Genomic DNA, 21,382 nt, shown 5'->3' with positions numbered 1-21,382 from the left:
CTGCTCAGGTCTAATTTCAGGCCTGATCAGATATGAACAGGTCTGATCAGTCCTGATCATTTTTTCCCGGGTGTAGGGACGCATTTGTTAAAAATAAAGACTATGATTTCATAAATTCAATCGAATATTTATTTATTTTTATTATTTAAAATCTCTACATGTGATTCGTCATGAAGTAAACAAATAGGTTAGGTTAGGATGTCTTGTTAAAAAATCTTAATACTATTTATTAAAAGACTTTACTGTGAAAATATATTTGAATATATTATAATTAATTGATGAATATTAATTTTTTTTTTTTTTGAGATTATTTCTTTTAATGACTTAATATTCGTATTAATGACAGCAAACGAAAGCGTCGTTCGTGGTTATTTTAATAAACACATATTAGTATTTAAGAAAATTTTATTAAATACTTATGAAATTTTATTAAATACTAATATAATTTTATTTATATGAAATATAATTTTATTAATATTAACTAAATTTTTTTTCAAGTCCAAATAAACTGTTTTATTACTATTGAATAAAATTCTCTCTCAGTGTAGAACCATATGTTAATGGAGCGAAAAAAAATACATAGCCGTTCCGAATAAATCACTGTAATATATGATTAATTATTAATAATTAATAAATTAGGTATAGAACTCCGTTAACTATAAGGATAAATCATGTATAAAATTTGAATTACTTGAAGTAGCTCGAAAGATACTCTCAAGTTAAGATGAATCATTTGGTCAAGAGGTAAAGTGTCAGTCTGAAGAGCGCGAGGTGTACGGTTCGAATCCCCGTCGGCACCGATTTTTTATGGACCTGATCGAGTCAGACATGAACAGATCTGATCAGACCTGAACATGCCTGGCCAGGTCTGATCAGACCCGGTCATTTTTCATACCTGATCAGACCTGAAGACTCATGCCTGTTCATGTCTGATCAGATCTGATCATTTTTTCCCGGGGAGACATAATATTTCAAGAGTTCAAATTAAGTAGGGAATTGCAGGACCCTCCGTTGTATGAGATGGTTATCTCATTGAAAAAGTGAATACTTTTTATTTTTTAAATAAATATACGAAATTTTACCGTTAATTTTCCAAAGAACCATAAATTCTACTTCGAATTTATGACAAGAGTAGAGAAAATATTTTTTCTTTTCATACAATCGTTAAAATAGAGCAAAAATAATATTTAAGCGTTCACTAGTCTCATTTTAGAATAAGCCGAAATTTCGTCTAGATTCACTGTAACAATATTTTGGATTCACGCTGGTGTAACTCCGAAAAAACTATGCATCTATCCATAAAATATCATAAATTTATTCTGAATCGATTTATAATTTACTCTGACTTCACTCTGAAAACAATTCGGAGTAACCTGCCTAAATTTTATGGTTTCACTAAAAAAACTATGAAAATACTATGAATTCGTTCTGATTTAACTTCAAAAATATTCTGAAAAAAGGAAACAATTTAACTCTGAAATTACTCAAGAATCATCGAGGTTACAGAATAATTTCTAAATAATTCCAGAGTGTTTTCAGAATGATTGTAAAACCGCAAGGGACTGTATTCTGCGAAAACTTATGTATCAATAACTAATAATACATGTATTGATAATTTATGCTTATTATGAATATTATTATAATAGCTAATAAGAAAAAATCCCTTCATTATCCTTAAAATCCCAGATAGCAAAATGACGTATTAAGTTATTCCGAATGAGCTCAGATTTCTGATTTGGACGTCAGAGTCTACGTCTAAAAGACGTCTTTAAGACCTTCTCAAGAGGTCGAATGCGCCGCTTATTGTAGACTTTAAGAACTCATCAAAACGAGCTCTTTTTTCTGAACTCGCACAAATGAATGATTTTTGATCTCTATACGCTATTATAATGATAACAATAATAAGAACACAACAAAAATAATATTAATAATAATAATAATAATAATAGTAAAAGTAAATTATGAAAAATAATTCAGAGTTTCATGAAGCACCGATGCTGATTTCGAATGTTTATTATTTTAGCTAGACCTAATATTGTCGGTTTAAAGAGAGAAAGTGAAAATCACAATTGCCGTAACTAAGATTCGAACCCGAGTCGCGAGCGTGCTAGATCGATACCTAACCCCCTACGCTGTTCAAACGATATGTCGTTACACATCTCATTATTCTTATAAGCTGAGTTTATATAGTGATGAAATGTTGCGATCATTGTCTATATTATTTATTCTATTTGATACTGTGTATCGATAGAGAAAAAGTAACTTTTACGAATATTTATATACTAAAAAATATTCAAAAGTCTACCTGTAATATTTTTTTAAATAGCCTATATAAATTTTGTTTACTTTTCACAATATAAAATCTAATAGATAAATTAATGAATATTAAAAATTCAACAATAATTAATAAGTATATAGTTATAAGATATCGTTAAATTCGAATAAAATGTTTAAAATTGATACATGCAAAGTACTCCTTAAATGTAGAAAGTTCACATAACTTTTTCAGATTAGAATCCAATTTTATTATTTTATCTAAATTAGTTTGATTACGAACCAGATTTTAACATTATTGCCTATTACTTCATAATATAATTTAAAATTTTTGAAAAATTTAATTAACCTGGATTAAGAGAAATGAGTTAACCTATGCCAAGTGTATATCTATATATTAATCTATTCAAATTGTTTTAAATCATTTAATTCGAATTATTTTTAATCATTTTCAATTTAATTTCTCAATCAGGAAAGTAATAAATGAAAAATGAATAAGATTTTGACAGCTTTATATTAAAAAGAAATTTGTGCTTTTGTTTATAATGTCTATATATAAGCTCATTATACGCAACTCAAAAAGAAGTCCAAAAAAGGGACTCAGTTAGATGTCAGAAAATTGACTCCAAACTTATGAGTTCATTAAGAGCTCTTAGTTCTGACCTCGTAAAAAAGAGCTCCTTAAGACGTCACATTAGGACTTCTATAAGAAGTTTTTTAAAAGACTTCATACTGAAATCTTTCTGACTTGGATGCTGACTGGGATAAGATCTGATATGCAGGTATACGGTAAGTAAGATTTTCGTTTATCAATGGAATTATTTAAGATTATAAATTATATAATAATTAATTATTTAATGCTAAACGGTAAGTGAATATACATATACAAAGTATTTGCAAGCTCAGCGACCTTGCGATAACTTACATTACTACTACTACTACTAGTACTACTACTACTACTACTACTACTACTACTACTACTACTACTACTACTACTACTACTACTAATAAGGCATAAAGTGTAGGTATACGATCAGTAAGATTTTCGTTTATCAATAGAATTATTAATATTACAAATTATATCATAATTAATTGTTTATCGCTAAAAGGTAAGTGAATATACATATATACTATCCATTATATACTATCCATTATATATATATATATATATATATATATATATATATATATATATATATATATATATATATATATATATATATTCATATATAATGTATATGTACATTATAATAATTATTATTATTTAATAAGAGCCTCTACTACTAGCAATTTGCAAGCTCAGCGACCTTGCAATAGTTTATATTACCGTTACTACTACTACTGCTAGCGCTGCGGACTCACACATACACACACACATTACCCCCACCTCAAAGGAGTGGGATGCGCCAAAGTTGCACCATACTGCTGATATGATTACTTATGATTTTCGGAAATTAAAAAAAATTTTGTTATAAATTTAAAAATTAAGAAAAAAATTTTGGAACGTACTTGGTGTGCGTCATTGTGTATTTCAATTTTTTTAAAGTCCTAGTAAATAGATTTTACGAATTTCATTAAAAGTAAAATATTTTGCAACCGCGCACACTAAATACGTTCCAAAATTTTTTTCTTAATTTTTAAATTTATAACAAAATTTTTTTTAACTTCCGAAAATCATAAGTAATCATATCGGTTACTTGGATTTTTTTATTTTTTTATTTTATATATTTTTGTAAAGAAAAAAACAAATTTTTTTTTCTTAATAGTCTTATGAACGTGGATTTGGCGCGATTTTTTTACAGTGAAACTGTTTTTGTTCGGATTCGAATTATTTGCGCGCCTTCACTGCATAGCTAGCATAGCCAACATAAAATTTTTAACCGCCGCCATATTGTTAGCAAAGTGTCCCCGTCCCCTTTTATATTATATTCTATTTTCAAATCAATTGATAAAAGGTGTAACCTCATGCTGACGCTTGACGCTGGTTATGAGCGTCAAATTGGGTCACGTGGTTAATTTAGGCCGTGCTGCCACCTGGAAAAAACTTAGTAGCGTCAAATCGTAAAAAGCTAAACTCGGTTTAGCTTTTTATGCTGAGGGTGGAGCGTCAATTTACAAATAATATAATCGAACTCGAAAATAATCGATTTTGACAAAGTTTAAGAAGCCAAATTATTTATTTCTGTGTTAAATAAATGTCTGTTTGAATATTGAATAAATATAGAATAATATTAATTTTAGAAGGCAAATGCAATGGCACTGTTTGAAGATTTCGTCGATGTAAGTAATACATTATTTAAAATGGAAACAATAAATGTGGGAAAAATGTTTGGATAAAATTTGGTTAAATTATTTTTATATGAAAAAGTAATCAATTATTTTAATATTTAGGAAATGAAAGTTGTTTTCACTTGTGGTATGTGCGAGACAATCTGTGAAAATTATCAAGATCACGGTTGTTTGAAAAAATATGCGGATCATTACATCGACAATAATTATTATTGCTATCCATTATTAGGTTAGTACCTGAATTTTTCAAAATAACTGAATATTATAACAATGAACAATATTAATTGTATTGATTTATGCTCAAATTGTACAGCTGTCATTCGAATATAATTTTCAATTTTTTCAGAGTATGAAGAAAGAGTTGGGAAGACGGCTTCGAAAAATCCATGCTCTCGTCGTAATTTAAATAAAGGATGGATCCAAAATTTCTTTGGTGTATATTTTTTTAGATCTCTGGATAACTATTTCATTGCATAATAAAGCAACAATGATCCTTTTACGTCGAATTTTTTTTTTTATTTGCGCTTGACGAATTATTTTTTGACACTGATAAATCCACAATTGATAATCATATTCATCTGCCATTGAAATTTCGATAAGTCACTTAAATTTGATGTAATTATTTCATTAATGTTTAACATTTATTGTTGTCATAAGTTATTTTACTATTACCATGTGTTTTTATAAAAAATTAGGTTAAGAACTAGCTTCTAGGTATATCTCGAGATATCGACTTTCGATATTCATACATTTTTCGCCGCTGATTTTTAATTTGACGCTGGCATTTGACGCTGGATATGTCTTTATTTATTTCAGCTAGGTGGAGCTATAGTTTGACGCTCAAAGCTAGCGTCAAGCGTCATCATGAGGTTACAACTAAAGAAAATAGTGTTAGGATTATCAATGACAGTAAATATATGTGTGTGTATGTAAACTTAAAATACAACCTTTAATAACCTTTCATATCTCAGTGACATATGAAAAAATACACTTTTAACCTATTCAGCAGAGAAAATGATTAGAACTACAGTAGGGTTTATATCTTCGAAATATACATATAATTTAGTGTCACGTTTTGTTTTACCTGTTAAATATAATCAATTATGTCTCCATACCAGTCGGCTATTAAATGGTAATTATTTAACTCTGAATATTTTTTTTAAATCAATTAATGATATGTGTGAGATTATAATATCAATTGACACAAATCATATTACTATTATTTTTATTTACTAGTATAAAAAAAAAGTTATTTTCATTAAATTTTAGAACTCGCAATTATCAGAATTTTTTTAATTATTAAAAAACTAAAAATTATGAGTAATTTAATTCAGAAATTCAGCTGTTGACTTAGTTATGCAATCAAATTTCATGCATAGTTATTCAAAATTAAATATCAAGCTCACTAGTTGTAATCAAAATTAAATTAAATTATTAAACCAACAATTTAAAACAATAGCAACATATCATACTCTATTTTAACTTTCAGTTTTTTAGATGACATGCATGAAATAAAGTTTAAAATAAAAATAAATTTTTTTTAAACTTAATGACACTGGAATTAGCAGACAATAGTTCTAGAAAATTATTTAAAAAATTTCATTTTTAATTTTTTAGGATATTTGAGATGAAATTTTTTAAATAAGTTTTTCTTGTGAAAATTTATTTGTTAAAAAAAGTTCTCAACATTATTAGATGTCTCAATTTTAGTATCATTAAACTCTATAATTTTCATAAAAACTAATTACAGATAAATTATGGCAAAAAAATTGATTTGTAGAAATTTAAAAAAATTAAAAATGCAATTTTTTAATAATAATTTTTTGGAACAAATTTGTTTATTAAATAAAATTAAGTGACTGCTAACTTTGATGTAATTTATTTTATTGTTATTTATTAATAATTTTTATTGTTTTTTTTAGTCAAGGGGAAAGAAATAACGATGCCTTCTCTTTCACCCACTATGGAATCCGGTACCATAGTAAAATGGTTAAAAAAAGAAGGAGATCCAATTCAACCTGGTGATGCAATCGCTGATATTCAAACAGATAAAGCTGTTATGACTTTCGAAACAGAAGAAGAAAGTATTATGGCCAAAATCATTGTAAGAACTTTCATATTTTTTTAATTTTATTAAATTAATTGTATATCTCAATCATTAATATTGCTTTCTAGGCTGCTGAAGGAACGAAAGATATAAAAGTCGGAACTGTGATTGCTCTGACAGTCGAACCTGATGAGGATTGGAAATCAATTGAGATGTCTGATGCATCAGGGCAACCAGATGCTAGTTCTGCTTCAGCCTCAGCTCCAGCTTCAGCACCTTCGAGCAGTAGCAATGAAGTAGTTGAACCTCCTCCTGGCCAGTAAAAATCTGAAATTGATTTTTGATTACATCACTTGAATATTCTATGTTAATGATTTTTATTTTTACTTTTCTTTTTTAACAGAACTAACGTTGCAATGCCAGCATTATCACCTACAATGACTTCAGGTACTATTGTTAAGTGGTTAAAAAATGAAGGAGACGAAATATCTCCCGGTGATGCTGTTGCTGAAATTCAAACAGATAAAGCAGTTATGACATTTGAAATGGAGGATGATGCAATCTTAGCAAAATATCTTGTATGTATGATGAATTTTTAAGATTGTAGCTATTAAATTTATTTTTGAGCAGATACGTGGTGAGTGTATGACGTCTCATACACTCATACATGGTGGGTGACCCGAAGTTGGGGTCCAGGAGCAAAGCCCCGGTGGAGGTTGGGGGGCTGAGCCCCCCTCTAATAAAAATAACTTTATTAGATAGATTATGATTAGCTAAATTTTATCAATAAAACAAAATTTTGAAAATTTGTTGATATTTATTTGAATTATTGATGCGACCAGTTTGAAAAAAGTCATTTGGAGAAAAACGCGTTTCAAGTTGTCAATCTATTTTACTTTACATTACCCTAAAATCATTTATCTCTTGAAATATCTATACTTGAATTAAACTATCGTCTTGAGTCATGTGAAGGTTCTTCCTCCTTATCTCCGGTGGTGTCCATGACTTTTTTTATTAATCTTTTTATTGACGTTACAATTCATTTTTCAACGGATTCGGACATTTTTATCGGAGCGCTGATCGAAAACGATCGGTCGACCTGCTCTCGCTAAAATGACTGCAACTCCGAAAATTTTCAAAATTTCTATCCAAAATTTTATACACATATTTTTGAATGCATAAACTTTGTTTAAAGCAAATAAAGTTTTTCTTCGAATTATCACAGTGGCTATCCCCCTTAATATCAGAATTGAACAATGATTAGAAAATAACTTACAACTTATCCAGGTTAAAGAGGGATCTCAGGTCGAAGTTGGTCAATTAATTGCAGTAACAGTCGAGAAAGGAATGGACTGGAAGTCTGCCGTTATACCGACATCCACAAAACCAGTCGCTAAAGGGTCAAGTACTGCTGCACCACCAAAAGCTGCACCGTCACAAAGTGGACAACCTGCTCCAAGCGATCAGTATGTATTTTAAAAAATTAATAAGTTTTAATACTTGATTGATAATGGCTCATCAAATTTTATCTAGTATGGATTACATTTTTAATCAAATAATTTTTAATTTACTATCAATAAGTGATGCTATAAAATAATGAAAAAAAAAAAGTATTTTAAATTACTTTCGTTTTGATAAAAATTTTAATTATTTCAGAGTTTACGGCTTAGCTGTAAAGAGAATCTTAGAAGAATACGCAATCAGTAGCAGTTCTATCAAAGGTAGTGGACGTCCTAATCGATTGCTAAAAAGCGATGTTTTGGCGCATATCGAAAGCAATAAAATTCAAAAAGTGTTCTTAAAAGCTGGTTCGTTTTACTTTAGTATTACTTGAAAGTTTACTGTAATTTCTTAAACTAAATTGATTCACTGTTTTTAGATGAACCATCGGCTACCGGTAAGCAAGCTCCAACTACCAAAACACAAATCTCAGCACCACCAAAATCAGGTCCATCGACTTATACCGATCATGAAGTTTCCAATATTAGAGCTGTAATTGCGAAACGTCTAGGAGAATCAAAGGTATAGAAAGATTCATAATTTGTCATTATTAATTATTAATCAGCAAAGTAAAAAATTTTATTACGTTTAAATAGAGTAGTATTCCTCATTCATACATAACGATTGATGTAAATATTGACAAACTCAATGAATTGCGAAGTGAACTCAAAGCCGAAAACTTGAAAGTTTCCGTGAATGACTTTGTTATACAAGCTGTCGCTCAATCGCTCATTCAATGTCCGCCTATAAATTCAATTTATAAAAATGAACAAGTGAGTATCAACTATTTTTATTTGTTTTAATTATAACTAGTAATCTGCAATCACTATGCGACTGTCAAGAATTACGGATTATGAATTAGAAAACTTTGGCTTAATGATTTTTTGATATTTATAACAACACTATACAAAGCTTGGATAAAATTTAAAATCAATAGTGATATCACAGAATGAATTACAAATAATTTAATGGATAATTTTGATGGAAAATATTTATAGAACCAAATAACTATTCAGAACTCCTCCAAAAACTTAACAAAAAAAATTGACTGTCACTGAAAAATACACGGTGAAAAATTTCCATTATTTTTTATTCTGCATGGATTTTAGATATTACAATGGTGCATATTACTAGTGAACCTTATTGACTCAGAATAAAATTTTACAATGGCCTATAGTAATTTCCGAAACAAATGAAATCAGACATAGTAAATGGTAGAAATTGAAATGTACCATAGTAAAATGAAATATGCAATAATTTAAATTTCCGAATGTACTATAGCAAAAAAAATAAGAAAACGTTTGTAAAAAATAAAAAATTTTGGAGTAAAAAACGTTTTTAGCAATCAAAAAAAATATCAAACCAAACAAGATTTTTTTTGTTTGCAATAATTTTTAAAAATATTTTTTTAAAATATAGTTTTTTTTATTTTTTTTTTCATTTTTAACAATGAACGTAGGATTTATTTTGGCAGTTAATTTTATTATGAATAATTATAAACACAATATATAACTTTTAAATTATTTTTTATTATTATTAGAAGTGTCGGTTGCAGGTTAACCATCAAATGTTTGTTTTCATTTTAATTTTTCACGGTAAATTATTAAATATTTTATTATTTATGAATCTTACAAATTTTCATTAACTATTCATGTGTTGATGGATTTATAAACTAATATTTATTTAAAACTTAATGTTTATTGCAATTTTCATAACACCGTTAACCACTACTGATAGCGTCTGTAGACTTATGTTGACAAAACAAAGCAGCACGAAAAAATGAAAGAGCGCGCGTCGCGACTGACACGCATACGTTTACTATGGGACATTTGAAAATTTCATAGTCACAATTTTAAATTTAAACCGAGTACACGTGACTAAATGTGAAACTTTTTTATAAATTTTTATTGTCGACTGAGCAACAGAAATTTTACTATGAAACTATAATGAAAAGTTTTAAGCACACTAACAGTTTTTGTTCTGTCAGTTTACGAAAATTTTTTATATATGTTTATGTAACAGTTGCATGGTCAAATTTACTATGGTCCCTAGTAAATATTGATTGGTACAATATGATATTCTTAAATTTTTATGGTAATATTTTGAATTGAGTCATTAAGGTTCAGTCTTATTACGTATGCATAGTAAATTTCTACAGAAATTTCTCACCGTGTATATAAGACCGTAAAAAGGCACTAATTCTTACCAAGACCTTTCTGATACCAAACTTAACTATAAAAATTCCTTTAAAAATAATAATATACTCATCACAAAATTTTTCCTAGACTCTCTAAATTATTTAAATCATAAGTGACTATCGCTGAAAAAAGATCAAAACCAATTTACGATAAGAATATACCCGTTACAAAGTTTTTCTTAGTCTCTAAATTATATGCTTAAATTAATTTTTGACCTATATCCACATTCACATATACAAAACAAATTAAATCAATAAACAAATTACATTTATCGTGAAATTCGAATCTTATTATAACTTCTCCGAAAATTTATCATAATAAATTAACTATTGCTGAAAAAAATATAAAACATCAAAAAGGCACAAATTCAGGTCAAGACCTTTCCATTGATACTAAATTTAATTTAAAAAACTCATTTTATAATATAAATACGCCGGAGACAAAATTTTCCTTACTCTCTTAATTATATAAATAACAATAAAGAGACTTGAGAGTTATAAATCATTTTCATCTTACCATAGCTTCATTTGCTAGACGAATTTCTTCTTGATTTTGAAGTAATCGTTGTTCCATGACAGCTTTTTCTTTTTCAGCAGCTTCACGTAATTGCTTTTCTTTTGCCAATTTATTCCTTTCTATCTGTCGCCTAAATGAAAAAAATTTAAAGCATAAAAGTTTAAAAAAATTTGAATGATTTACATCCTTTGGAGTTTTATTTTTTTAAAAGAACAATTATGATATTTAATCATTTTATTAATTGAATAAATTTAAAATTAATTTTATTTACCTAGATCTTTCTTCTTTGGCTTGAGCTTTTATTTGCTGAACTTCCATCGAATCGGGTTTACTTACTCTCTTAATTAGATAGATAATTCGCTAATATATTTTTTTATAGGTCACCCGTATACCAAATGTCGATGTATCAATTGCAGTTTCAACACCTACTGGTCTAATAACGCCAATTATTTTCGATACACTTAAAAAAAGTTTAACAGATATTTCAAACGACGTAAAATCATTAGCTGACAAAGCTCGAAAAGGTACTTTAAAACCTAACGAATTTCAAGGTGGTACATTTACGTAAGTAAATATTTACTCTTTTTTTACAATAAAGTTATTTTTTAAATTTACATATCGAGTAATTTGTTTTCAGAATTTCCAACCTTGGAATGTTTGGAATCAAAGAATTCTCAGCTATTATAAATCCTCCTCAAACAGCCATACTTGCTGTTGGAACAGGTCGTGATGTTTTAGGTAAATTATTATGTTAATATCATCTTCGCTACATAAATAATGATAGTATTAATAAAACTTTTAACTTTTTTTAGATACTAGTCTTAGAAAGAAATCGATGATGAGTGCCACTCTGTCTTACGACAGTAGAGCAATTAGTGAAGATCAAGCTGCTAATTTCTTATCAATTCTCCGATCGAGACTAGAAAATCCATCATTCCGTTCTATTGGAAGCAATCATTAACTATTGTACCTCGGTCTCAATGATCGGTGAGTATACAATTGTCATCTACATATATATTAATACATCACTGATTTTGATTATAATTTCAGTAATAACCATGTTAAAACATGTTAATTTATAGGATAAAATCTAGATGAACCTATGATTTATTTTTAAGATTGAGAAGTTAATTAGGAAAATGTATATCGATATTTAAATAAACGGTTGAACATTTGAAAGTTAGAAAAAAAGTCAAAAAAAAATAAATTTAGAGAATTTATTTGGCTTGTAATATTTAACATTTAAGCTGTTGATTTCAATAATTAAAAATTTTTTTAACTTATATTAAAATATTAAAATCGAATGCAATTCAATTTATAAAGTAACATTGAAATTTTTTTTTTTTAATTATGCAATTGTACAATTCAATATTGAATAAACTTGTTGACGTCTAATTTATTTTAAATGATTGGAACAACTTTAAGAAAAAAATAATTATGCTTTGTAAATAAAATATTTGTTAAACATTTAAAATTTGTAAAATTACTCACCCCGCCTGAAACCTGTGTTAATCCAAAAAATAATTTAAGTTAAATAAAAAATTAAAATAATAAAAAAATAAATCATAAACTTAAATGAAAAAATTGAACCGAACTGAATCATTTATTGATAAAAATTTTTACATATTGAATGTCCTTGGTAAATCACTTATAAAAAATTTAAATTTGAGCAATATTAAAGCTTTTTAAAGTAAATTTATTTAATATTTTAATATCATTAAAATAATAATAGTTAGTAAATTTTCATAAAAAAACTATTTTTAAACTTCGAATTAGCAATCATAAATATTTATAAAACGTTTAATACATTGATTCATTCAACCATTCAATTACTTAATACTCTTATTTAATACATCTAATGAAGAGTACACTCTTCATTTTCACATGGAATTCATTTTTACAATTATAAATTACTCTTAAATTTAAAAAAGTCTATACATATATATTTTAGTAGAACAATCATTGGGAAAAAAAAAAAAAAAAAAAAAAAAAAAAAAAAATTTTTACATATAATAATTAGTGTATTTAATGGTATTATTAATTGCACCTCAATCAACATATAAAAATGATGGCATGAAATTAGATAACCTGACTACCAATTAGACGTAAAAATTTATCACACATTGATATAATTTTAAAAAATGTTTTTAGATTGTTGATTATATATCAGAATGCTTTGCGAAGAATTTTCTGAGCTGCTCGAATGAGTGGAGTAAGTGACGAAAGTTCAGCGCAATTTTCAAGAAAAGGATGAGCTAATAATTCGTCAGCTGTAGCCCTTTCATCAACTTCAACAGTAAGGCACTTTTCTAAAAAATTTTGGAATGTTGGACTAAGACTGTCCCAACGAGGAATGGAAGGTTTCCCGATAGCAGCGATCAAATACAATGCTCTCAAAGGTGTATCTTTTAAATAAGGTGGTTCACCTTCAATCATTTCAATGGCCATGATACCCAGAGACCAGATGTCTACTTTTTTTCCGTATTGCTTTCTAGTGACTACTTCTGGAGCCATCCAATATGGTGTACCTACCATAGTTTGTCGTTTTTCATCTCCATCAATATTGGCACAGAAACCAAAGTCAGTAACTTTAACAGCGCCATTCATTCCCAATAGAACATTGTCAGATTTAATATCTCGGTGAATAATGCCCTTAGAATGAAGGAAACTTATGGCTTTTAAAACTTCCCGACAAACTGCGGCTATTTGTACTTCCTTCATAACTGTTTCAGTAACAACATCTGTAAGAGGTCCTCCTTGTAATAATTCCATAACAACCCATAAATGCTCATCAACTATATAAGCATCTAAAAAGTTAACAAGATTAGGATGTTGAAATTCTTTAAGAACTTTTATTTCTGTCAAAATAAGTTCTTTCTTTGGCTGTTTAGACAAATCAATGTCCTTTATCGCGACTTTTTGATTGTAGATTAAATCAGTAGCTATAAATACAGTTCCTGATGCACCGGCTCCAACTTCTTTGGTTTTTTCAAAGCGTTTGTTAGGATCGTCACACTGACAAATATTTCTCAATTCTTCATACACCTCTTCATCAGTCATACGTTCTAATGAACTGTCACTTTTTTTACGAAGAACAGGACTTTCTTCTTCAATTGTTTCTTTATCTTCCGTCAAACTACTGTCGTCTAATTGATAAGCATTGAGATCTTCTAAAATTTCTGTCAAAGTTTTATCAACACGCTCGGTATGTTTTCTCGGAAGTGGCTTCGGAGGTTTACTAATTTTTTTTGGTAACTCTGGCACAGTATGCTCCTGACTGTCAATGCTAGCAGAATTAGAACTTTGGGAATGATTTGATTTATATTTTTTCATCAAAATTTGATCAATTTCTTGGGATTCTTCTTCAATTAAATCTTCAGTAACAAATGGCTTGAAAACTTCTTCAACAGGCTTTTTCTTTATCGAATAATTGTAAAATTTAATTGCTTGAAGAGCTGCTGCTGGGTGTGAATCTTGTTCTGATTTTGAAATTTGAGTGTTGAGTAAACGAATCCAAGGATCTGGTAATCCTTCGAGTTGGCCCGTTTCTTCATTTTTAATAACATGAAATTGATGAAAAACATTTGTAGGTAAACCTATTTCAGCGACACTATTGTCAGTAGTTGTTTTCTTTTTCGAAAAAAATTTCGATATACTGAGACTCATTTTTTAGATGCTATTAGTCGTTGTTTGATTAATCTTTTACTGTAAAACAATATCGTTTGTTAAATATTACAGTGACAGCTAGGCGTGAAAAATGTTACATCAAAAACCGCTGGTAATAAAAATATTTTCACTTCACTAATTTACAAATACATTATAAAATTACTTATCACATTCATTATTGGTCGGAACACTCTAATTATGGGCTCGTTATCTTAACCGCAAAATTTTTTCAATTCCTGATAACAGCAGCAGAGAACACTTATCACGTTCATGTGTTATTTGAAAGGTGTCGTTCATCGTCCTTCGCTACTCCAAATACATCAATGGATTGCTGTGTCAAATCAAACATGTAGAAAACTCAAATGCTAAACATGCGTTTCCATTGGTATATATAGTTTGGTATACACAAACTCTGAAAAAAAATCCCAACAAGTTATTATTTTAATAATTAAAAACTAAATCGTTGCCATAAGTATGAACTTTTCGATAAATACAAATTTTTTTTATAAAATAAATTATTAACTTACCTAGAAAAAAACTTTATTACTTTAAAAAAAAATTGTTTTTTTTTTTTACTATGGAATTTATTAGCCAGTAAAAAAAATCGTATAAATTGGCTTTGCTAAAACTTTAGTTCCACAAGATGGCGCAACCAATTTTATTGCACATCAAATACTAAAAATGAGAACCTTTTTTTAAAATACTTTAATTTTATATCAATTCACGTCTCTCAAAATATTTTTTTTACATTCTTGATCTTCTACACAAAAATTCAAGTATTTTTCACTGGTATGTTTATTTTACATATTTATTATATTTTCTTCTGACAATGAAAAATAATAAAACTATTTGTGAATTTACAAATGAATCACAAAATGGTTCTCATATTTAAACCACGGCGCCACCTAATGGGTGAGTATTTTAGTGATTATAATGTAATGTAGTGACAGATCAAAAACGATTGATCAATCAATCCATGCGAGAAAAAACGGATACAGAATATTAAAAATTTTAAAAGTGATAATTGTGCGCGTTTATTTTACTAATTAATTCTCAGTAATGTAGTCTTTAAAAATAAGTAATAACATTTCTCGACAGCTAATTTATAAAAATTTTTTAATTAATTTAATGTAATGATAGAAACAATTACACTAAAGTTTTTTAAAATTTTGACGTTTTTTGTTTTTTTTTTTTTTATTATTGTTTTTATAATATTAATATTGAAATAATTTTTAGAATTTTTTAACAAATAAATTATCGCAAGAACAATTCATTGAAAAATTTTACATTTAGAAGCTCTAAAAAATTATAAATGCAATTTTTAAAAAATAATTTTCTAGAACTAATTTATATTTTAAGAAAAATTAAATAATTGTCAAGTGTCGGCTAATTTTAGTGTAATATTTTAAAAAATTGTTGGACTTCTATTAAAATCATATACATCTGCATATATTCGTTTCCCACTGCTGTAAAACTTACAAAAATTGCAAAAATCGATTTAAGAAAATTGGAATAAAATCTTAATTTTGCAATTTTTGTACAATCAACTGATTTTATAATACTCAAAATATTTTTTTTAATCGTGTATAATTCTAAAAATATTCTAGATTATCAAATTTAAAAAATTGGTTTCATTGTGATATTAAAATTAAAAAACATCTGTCAATTTTTTTTATTTTTACAACACCTAAATTGTTATGAAAAAAACTAGGACATTGAAATTAATAGACACTTGATGATTTTTTTAATTTTTCTTGAAGACGAAACTAGATCAAGAAAATTATTTTTAAACATTACATTTAGAATTTTTTAGAGCTTCTAAAGATGGAATTTTTAAATGAATTTTTCTTGCTAGAATTTATTTGTTAAATAATTTCTAAAAATTATCAGATGTCTCTCAATTTCAGTAAGTATCATAAAAATTTTAATAAAGAAATTCCACATCTAGAAATTAGAAACAATTACAAGTGAAAAATTATTATTAAAAAATTGCATTTCCAATTTATTAAAATTTTGACGTGATTTTTTTCTCATTTTTTTGCGATAATTTATTCATTAAAAAAATTCTTAAAATTATCAAATATCCGCTAAGTTAATTTTATTTACAAATGCAAGTTTTTAAATAATAATTTTTTTTTTATAATTAACTTTTTAATAAAAATCAAAAAAACTGTTAAATAAGTATGTCTGCTGATTTCAGTATCATGTTTCTTTCAATTATCAGACTATTTTATAATTTTTTTTCTCTGATTAACTGGAATTAAAATTAATTTTTTCATTTGATGTTTAAGTATAAATCCAAATAAAACATTACAATTATTATCCTTGAACAATTTCCAATAATTTTTGGCAAAAATTATTACCAACTAGTACCTTGAAATATTCAAATTAAAAAATTATTATATTTTTGTATAAAAAAATTTTGCAATATTGTAAAATAATAAACTCTCCCTGCAATAATTAATAGATAAATTTTGGGTAGTTAATCGCTTAAAAAATTACAAATAATAATTAATAATTTTGAATACTATTTTACACAGGCATGTTACAAGCGCGCTTAAATGTAACTGTGTATACGCGTGTGACGTCATCTTAATGTAACAACTCTACTGACTCTACTGTCCCGACCCAGACAAACTAAAAATAATAATTATAATAAGTGCATATTTGTTTTATCTTTTGTATGTACTACACGCTATAATATGTCACAATTTTTTTTTAGAAAATTTTCCGTAGCTAAATTTTCTTGTTGTTATTTGTGTAATTGACGCCCATCATTTCAGTGAATAGATTAAGTTATTTTCTATGATTAATTGTTATTATTATTTTAGTTAAAATGTATTGGGAAAACCGCAATAAATAATATCACGACAGCGTGTTGGATTTAAATTGTTAAAATTCATTGTAACTGAAGTGTTTAAATTTTTAAGTTATTGAAAAATGTTCAATATACATGAAAAACATCCTCTCAAGTGACTTCTATAATAAGTACCTATTATGAAATATGTTAAACGTTTATGAATTTTTTTTTTTTCATAATGTTCTGCGATGACTGAGTAAAAAAAATGAAAAGTAAAATGCCACCATTTAGGCGTAAAAAATCAGGAAAGTCTTTTCCTATTAAAGTTTGCACTCTAGATGCAGAATTAGAATTTAATTTGGAGGTTAGTGCTATATTTTATAAAATATAAATTTTTTTTTTTATTTCTAATGCAATCACATTTTTTTTTTAGTGGAGAGCTACGGGGAGAGATCTATTTGATCTAGTTTGCAGAACAATAGGATTAAGAGAAACATGGTACTTTGGTCTTCAATATGAAGATGCTAAAGGGTTCATATCATGGCTTAAATTAGATAAAAAAGTGCAGGATCAAGGAATTTCTCAGCAACCAACCACACCTTTTATGTTCCTTGCTAAATTTTATCCAGAAGACGTCGCTGAAGAATTAGTTCAAGAAGTAACGCAACATCTTTTTTTTCTTCAAGTTAAGCAAGCCATTTTGTCAATGGACATTTATTGTCCACCAGAAGCTTCAGTTTTATTAGCATCTTATGCCGTACAAGCAAAGGTTATTAACTATTTTTTTTTGTTACTGAATTTCATGAATAATTCTTTAAATTAATTTGAGTTTTATTAATTATTAGTATGGAGATTACGATGAAGTTTCCTGTAGACCAGGAATGTTAACTAGTGAACATTTACTTCCCCAAAGGGTAATTGATCAATATCAAATGACATCAGAAATGTGGGAGGATCGTATTAAAATTTGGTACGCGGATCATCGAGGAATGTCTCGTGATGAAGCGGAAATGGAGTATTTAAAAATAGCACAAGATCTTGATATGTATGGCGTCAATTACTTTCCGATAAATGTAAGTACTTTGCAGTAAATTAACTCAATGACTTTTCAATCATTCATCAATTTTTGTTTATAATTCTTGATTATTTTATTTTAGAACAAAAAAGAAACAAATTTATGGCTTGGTGTAACAGCACTTGGATTGAATATTTATGAAAAAGAAAATAAATTAACTCCAAAAACTACATTCACTTGGTCTGAAATACGTCATATAAGCTTTGATGATAAAAAATTTGTAATCAAACCAGTAGAAAAGTCATCACCAAATTTTGTGTTTTTTTCTTTAAAAGTTCGCATGAACAAACTGGTAAATATTTAATATTTTTTCTATTATTTATTCAACTATATGCCAAGGCAATACATAACAATTTTACAATCACATAATTACTATAGTATATTTAGATAAAGCTTAATTTAGATAAATAAAAATCAGTAAATAAAATTCATTACATCATTTAGAATTTTAAAATTCAAACAAAAGAAGTATTGAATATTTTTGATATCATTTAAGTTGAATTTATGTAATTTGATGTAGATTTTAACAACTAATTAATTTATTATTTATTGCGTATAAAGAAATAATACAACTTTAAACATAACGCTTAATTAGTATTGAATGTAATTTTTTCAGATTCTCGATCTATGCATTGGAAATCATGACTTGTTTATGAGAAGGCGTAAACCCGATTCGATGGAAGTTCAGCAAATGAAAGCTCAAGCCAAAGAAGAAAGATCTAGGTAAATAAAATTAATTTTAAATTTATTCAATTAATAAAATGATTAAATATCATAATTGTTCTTTTAAAAAAATAAAACTCCAAAGGATGTAAATCATTCAAATTTTCTTAAACCTTTATGCTTTAAATTTTTTTCATTTAGGCGACAGATAGAAAGGAATAAATTGGCAAAAGAAAAACAATTACGTGAAGCTGCTGAAAAAGAAAAAGCTGCCATGGAACAACGGTTACTTCAATATCAAGAAGAAATTCGTCTAGCAAATGAAGCTTTGGTAAGATGAAAATGATTCATAATAATAATTATATGATAAAATGAGTTTTTAAAATTTAATTTAGTATCAATGGAAAGGTCTTTACCTGAATTTGTGCCTTTTCAATGTTTCATATGCTTTTTAGCAATAGTTAATTTATTATGATAAATTTTCGAAGAAGTTATAATAAGATTTGAATTTCACGATAAATGTAATTTGTTTATTTATTTACTTTGTTTTGTACATGTCAATGTGGTTATAGGTCAAAAATTAGTTTATATAATCAAAAGACTAAAAAAAATTTTGTAACGCGTATATTTTTATCGTAAATTGGGTTTGATATTTTTTCGACAGCCATTTCGACGGTCTAATTAGCAATTTGTCTAACTAATTATTTTTTAGATGGTGATTTTTTAACATTTTAATGTAGCAGTAGTCCAATGATAAATTATTTGAACAATCCAAACCAAAACATTATACCTCTATTAAATATTAAATTGTTTTTTAAAGTGATAACAAATTTTAAACCGATTGTTTTTTCGTACAAATGGAAGATTTTCTAAAATGGAGTAAGACAATTTGTTAATTAGAACGTCGATTTATGATTTAAATAATTGAGAGAGTAAGGAAAATTTTGTTACGAGCATATTATTATTTCTAAAGGAATTTTTTAGTTAAATTTAATATCATCAGATAGGTCTTGATAAGAATTAGTGTCTTTTGGTTTTATATATTTTTTAGTAATCAATTTTTTATGTTAAGTTTTTAAGGAGGAGTTTTTAATAGTTTATTGGTTCTATAATTCTGTTCCGTCACATTTTTATATTAAATTATTTGTAATTGATCCTGTGACAGCACTATTATTTTTTTAATTTATTTAAAGAGTACCCAAACTATGTATAGTGTGATTAGATTTATTTAAAAATCATTAAGCTAAATTTTTCTTATTCGTAATCTACAAATCTCGGCAATCGCATAATGACTGAAAGTTGCTGAGTATATTTATTCTAATAATAATAATTATAATTTCAGAGAAGGTCCGAAGAAACAGCAGATTTACTAGCAGAAAAAAGCCGAGTAGCTGAAGAAGAAGCTATGCTATTAAGTCAGAAAGCGTCTGAAGCTGAACAAGAAATTACTCGGATTCGGCTAAATAATATGAAAACTGAAGAAGAAAAAGTTCATTTAGAACGAAAAACAAGAGAAGCAGAATTACTAACAGAAAGGTTGGTTCAAGAGTCTGAAAGAAGAGCTGCAGAAGCTGAGAAACTAAAGGATGAATTACTTCGAGCACGCATAGCTGAAAAAGAAGCTAAAGAAAAGCTTTTAGAGTTTTTAAGTAGAAACGCTTATACAGCCACTATAACAGTAAGTATTTTATTAATAAATTATTTTTCTGTAAAGTAAATAAATTATTTATCTTATATTTACTTTCAGCCTGTACCAAATATATTTCCATCAACACAAGTTTTACCGTCCGATTTACAAGCAGATCTTCAAACTTTGCAGTTAGATACAGATCCACTTCCTACAGAATTAACATCGTATGATCTCATAACTGACGGAGATGTTGATCAACTCTCGTTAGAAATAGAAAAGGAAAGAGTTGATTACTGGGAAAAAAGCAAACATTTGCAAGAACAGTTGCGTGAATTACGTTCTGAAATAGAAGTAATGAAAGTTGGGGAAAAACAATGTGATTTAGACCAACTCCATGACGAACAAGTTAGACTTGGTGAAAATAAATACAGTACTCTTAAAAAAGTTAAGTCAGGCTCTACGAAAGCCAGAGTTGCCTTTTTCGAAGAACTTTAGGTAATAGAGAAAAAATAATTTTTTAACTAATGTAATATATAAATATATTTTTAATTAATTAATAGTTATTTTTTCTTTATAAAATGATTGTTTATAAAAAATTATATTTTTAATTATACTCAGTAAATAGGATTGACAATTATTGTTGAAACTTTTTATTATAAAATAGTTAACTATTCTTATCGTAATTTTATGATGCACTGAAAAATGTATTTTATCAGTAATGCCA

General features: G+C 27.2%; 3 protein-coding genes and 1 long non-coding RNA gene across 6 annotated transcripts; 3 read left to right on the top strand and 1 right to left on the bottom strand.

Moving 5' to 3' along the window:
* The first annotated feature begins 5,058 nt into the window (after nucleotides 1–5,058).
* LOC123273976 lies at nucleotides 5,059–5,413 on the top strand. Its single transcript, XR_006511419.1, has 3 exons — nucleotides 5,059–5,178; nucleotides 5,259–5,277; nucleotides 5,380–5,413. It is a non-coding gene; the product is annotated as an uncharacterized LOC123273976 (long non-coding RNA).
* A 25-nt stretch (nucleotides 5,414–5,438) lies between these two features.
* On the top strand, nucleotides 5,439–12,015 carry LOC123273975 (pyruvate dehydrogenase protein X component, mitochondrial-like). 2 transcript variants are annotated; one of them, XM_044741475.1, is made up of 12 exons: nucleotides 5,439–5,695; nucleotides 6,486–6,667; nucleotides 6,739–6,929; nucleotides 7,014–7,188; nucleotides 7,898–8,076; nucleotides 8,267–8,418; nucleotides 8,490–8,632; nucleotides 8,707–8,883; nucleotides 11,204–11,388; nucleotides 11,462–11,562; nucleotides 11,637–11,811; nucleotides 11,907–12,015. In XM_044741475.1, exons 1-11 carry the CDS (start codon nucleotides 5,578–5,580, stop codon nucleotides 11,783–11,785), a joined length of 1,752 nt encoding a protein of 583 aa, XP_044597410.1. In that variant the 5' UTR covers nucleotides 5,439–5,577; the 3' UTR covers nucleotides 11,786–11,811; nucleotides 11,907–12,015. The 2 variants fall into 2 exon arrangements, with proteins under 2 accessions (XP_044597410.1, XP_044597409.1); XM_044741474.1 differs by having other exon boundaries at nucleotides 5,440–5,695; nucleotides 11,875–12,015.
* Nucleotides 12,016–12,648: 633 nt separating this feature from the next.
* LOC123273983 (serine/threonine-protein kinase PAK 2) lies at nucleotides 12,649–15,247 on the bottom strand. Of its 2 annotated transcripts, none has more exons than XM_044741481.1 (2): nucleotides 15,018–15,247; nucleotides 12,649–14,902 (listed from the first exon to the last, which is right to left on the bottom strand). In XM_044741481.1, exon 2 carries the CDS (start codon nucleotides 14,488–14,490, stop codon nucleotides 12,991–12,993), a length of 1,500 nt encoding a protein of 499 aa, XP_044597416.1. In that variant the 5' UTR covers nucleotides 14,491–14,902; nucleotides 15,018–15,247; the 3' UTR covers nucleotides 12,649–12,990. The 2 variants fall into 2 exon arrangements, with proteins under 2 accessions (XP_044597416.1, XP_044597417.1); XM_044741482.1 differs by lacking the exon at nucleotides 15,018–15,247 and having other exon boundaries at nucleotides 12,649–14,529; nucleotides 14,654–14,995.
* Nucleotides 15,248–16,970: 1,723 nt separating this feature from the next.
* On the top strand, nucleotides 16,971–21,161 carry LOC123273984 (merlin). Its single transcript, XM_044741483.1, has 8 exons — nucleotides 16,971–17,654; nucleotides 17,724–18,059; nucleotides 18,136–18,363; nucleotides 18,448–18,657; nucleotides 18,982–19,088; nucleotides 19,230–19,359; nucleotides 20,371–20,706; nucleotides 20,776–21,161. Exons 1-8 carry the CDS (start codon nucleotides 17,556–17,558, stop codon nucleotides 21,151–21,153), a joined length of 1,824 nt encoding a protein of 607 aa, XP_044597418.1. The 5' UTR covers nucleotides 16,971–17,555; the 3' UTR covers nucleotides 21,154–21,161.
* The last annotated feature ends 221 nt before the right edge of the window (nucleotides 21,162–21,382 follow it).

The sequence above is a fragment of the Cotesia glomerata genome, unplaced genomic scaffold, assembly GCF_020080835.1.
Source record: "Cotesia glomerata isolate CgM1 unplaced genomic scaffold, MPM_Cglom_v2.3 scaffold_18, whole genome shotgun sequence".
Lineage (NCBI taxonomy): Eukaryota > Metazoa > Arthropoda > Insecta > Hymenoptera > Braconidae > Cotesia > Cotesia glomerata.
The sequence above is the reverse complement of the archived record's forward strand: the minus strand, read 5'-3'. Positions and strand labels throughout refer to the sequence as shown.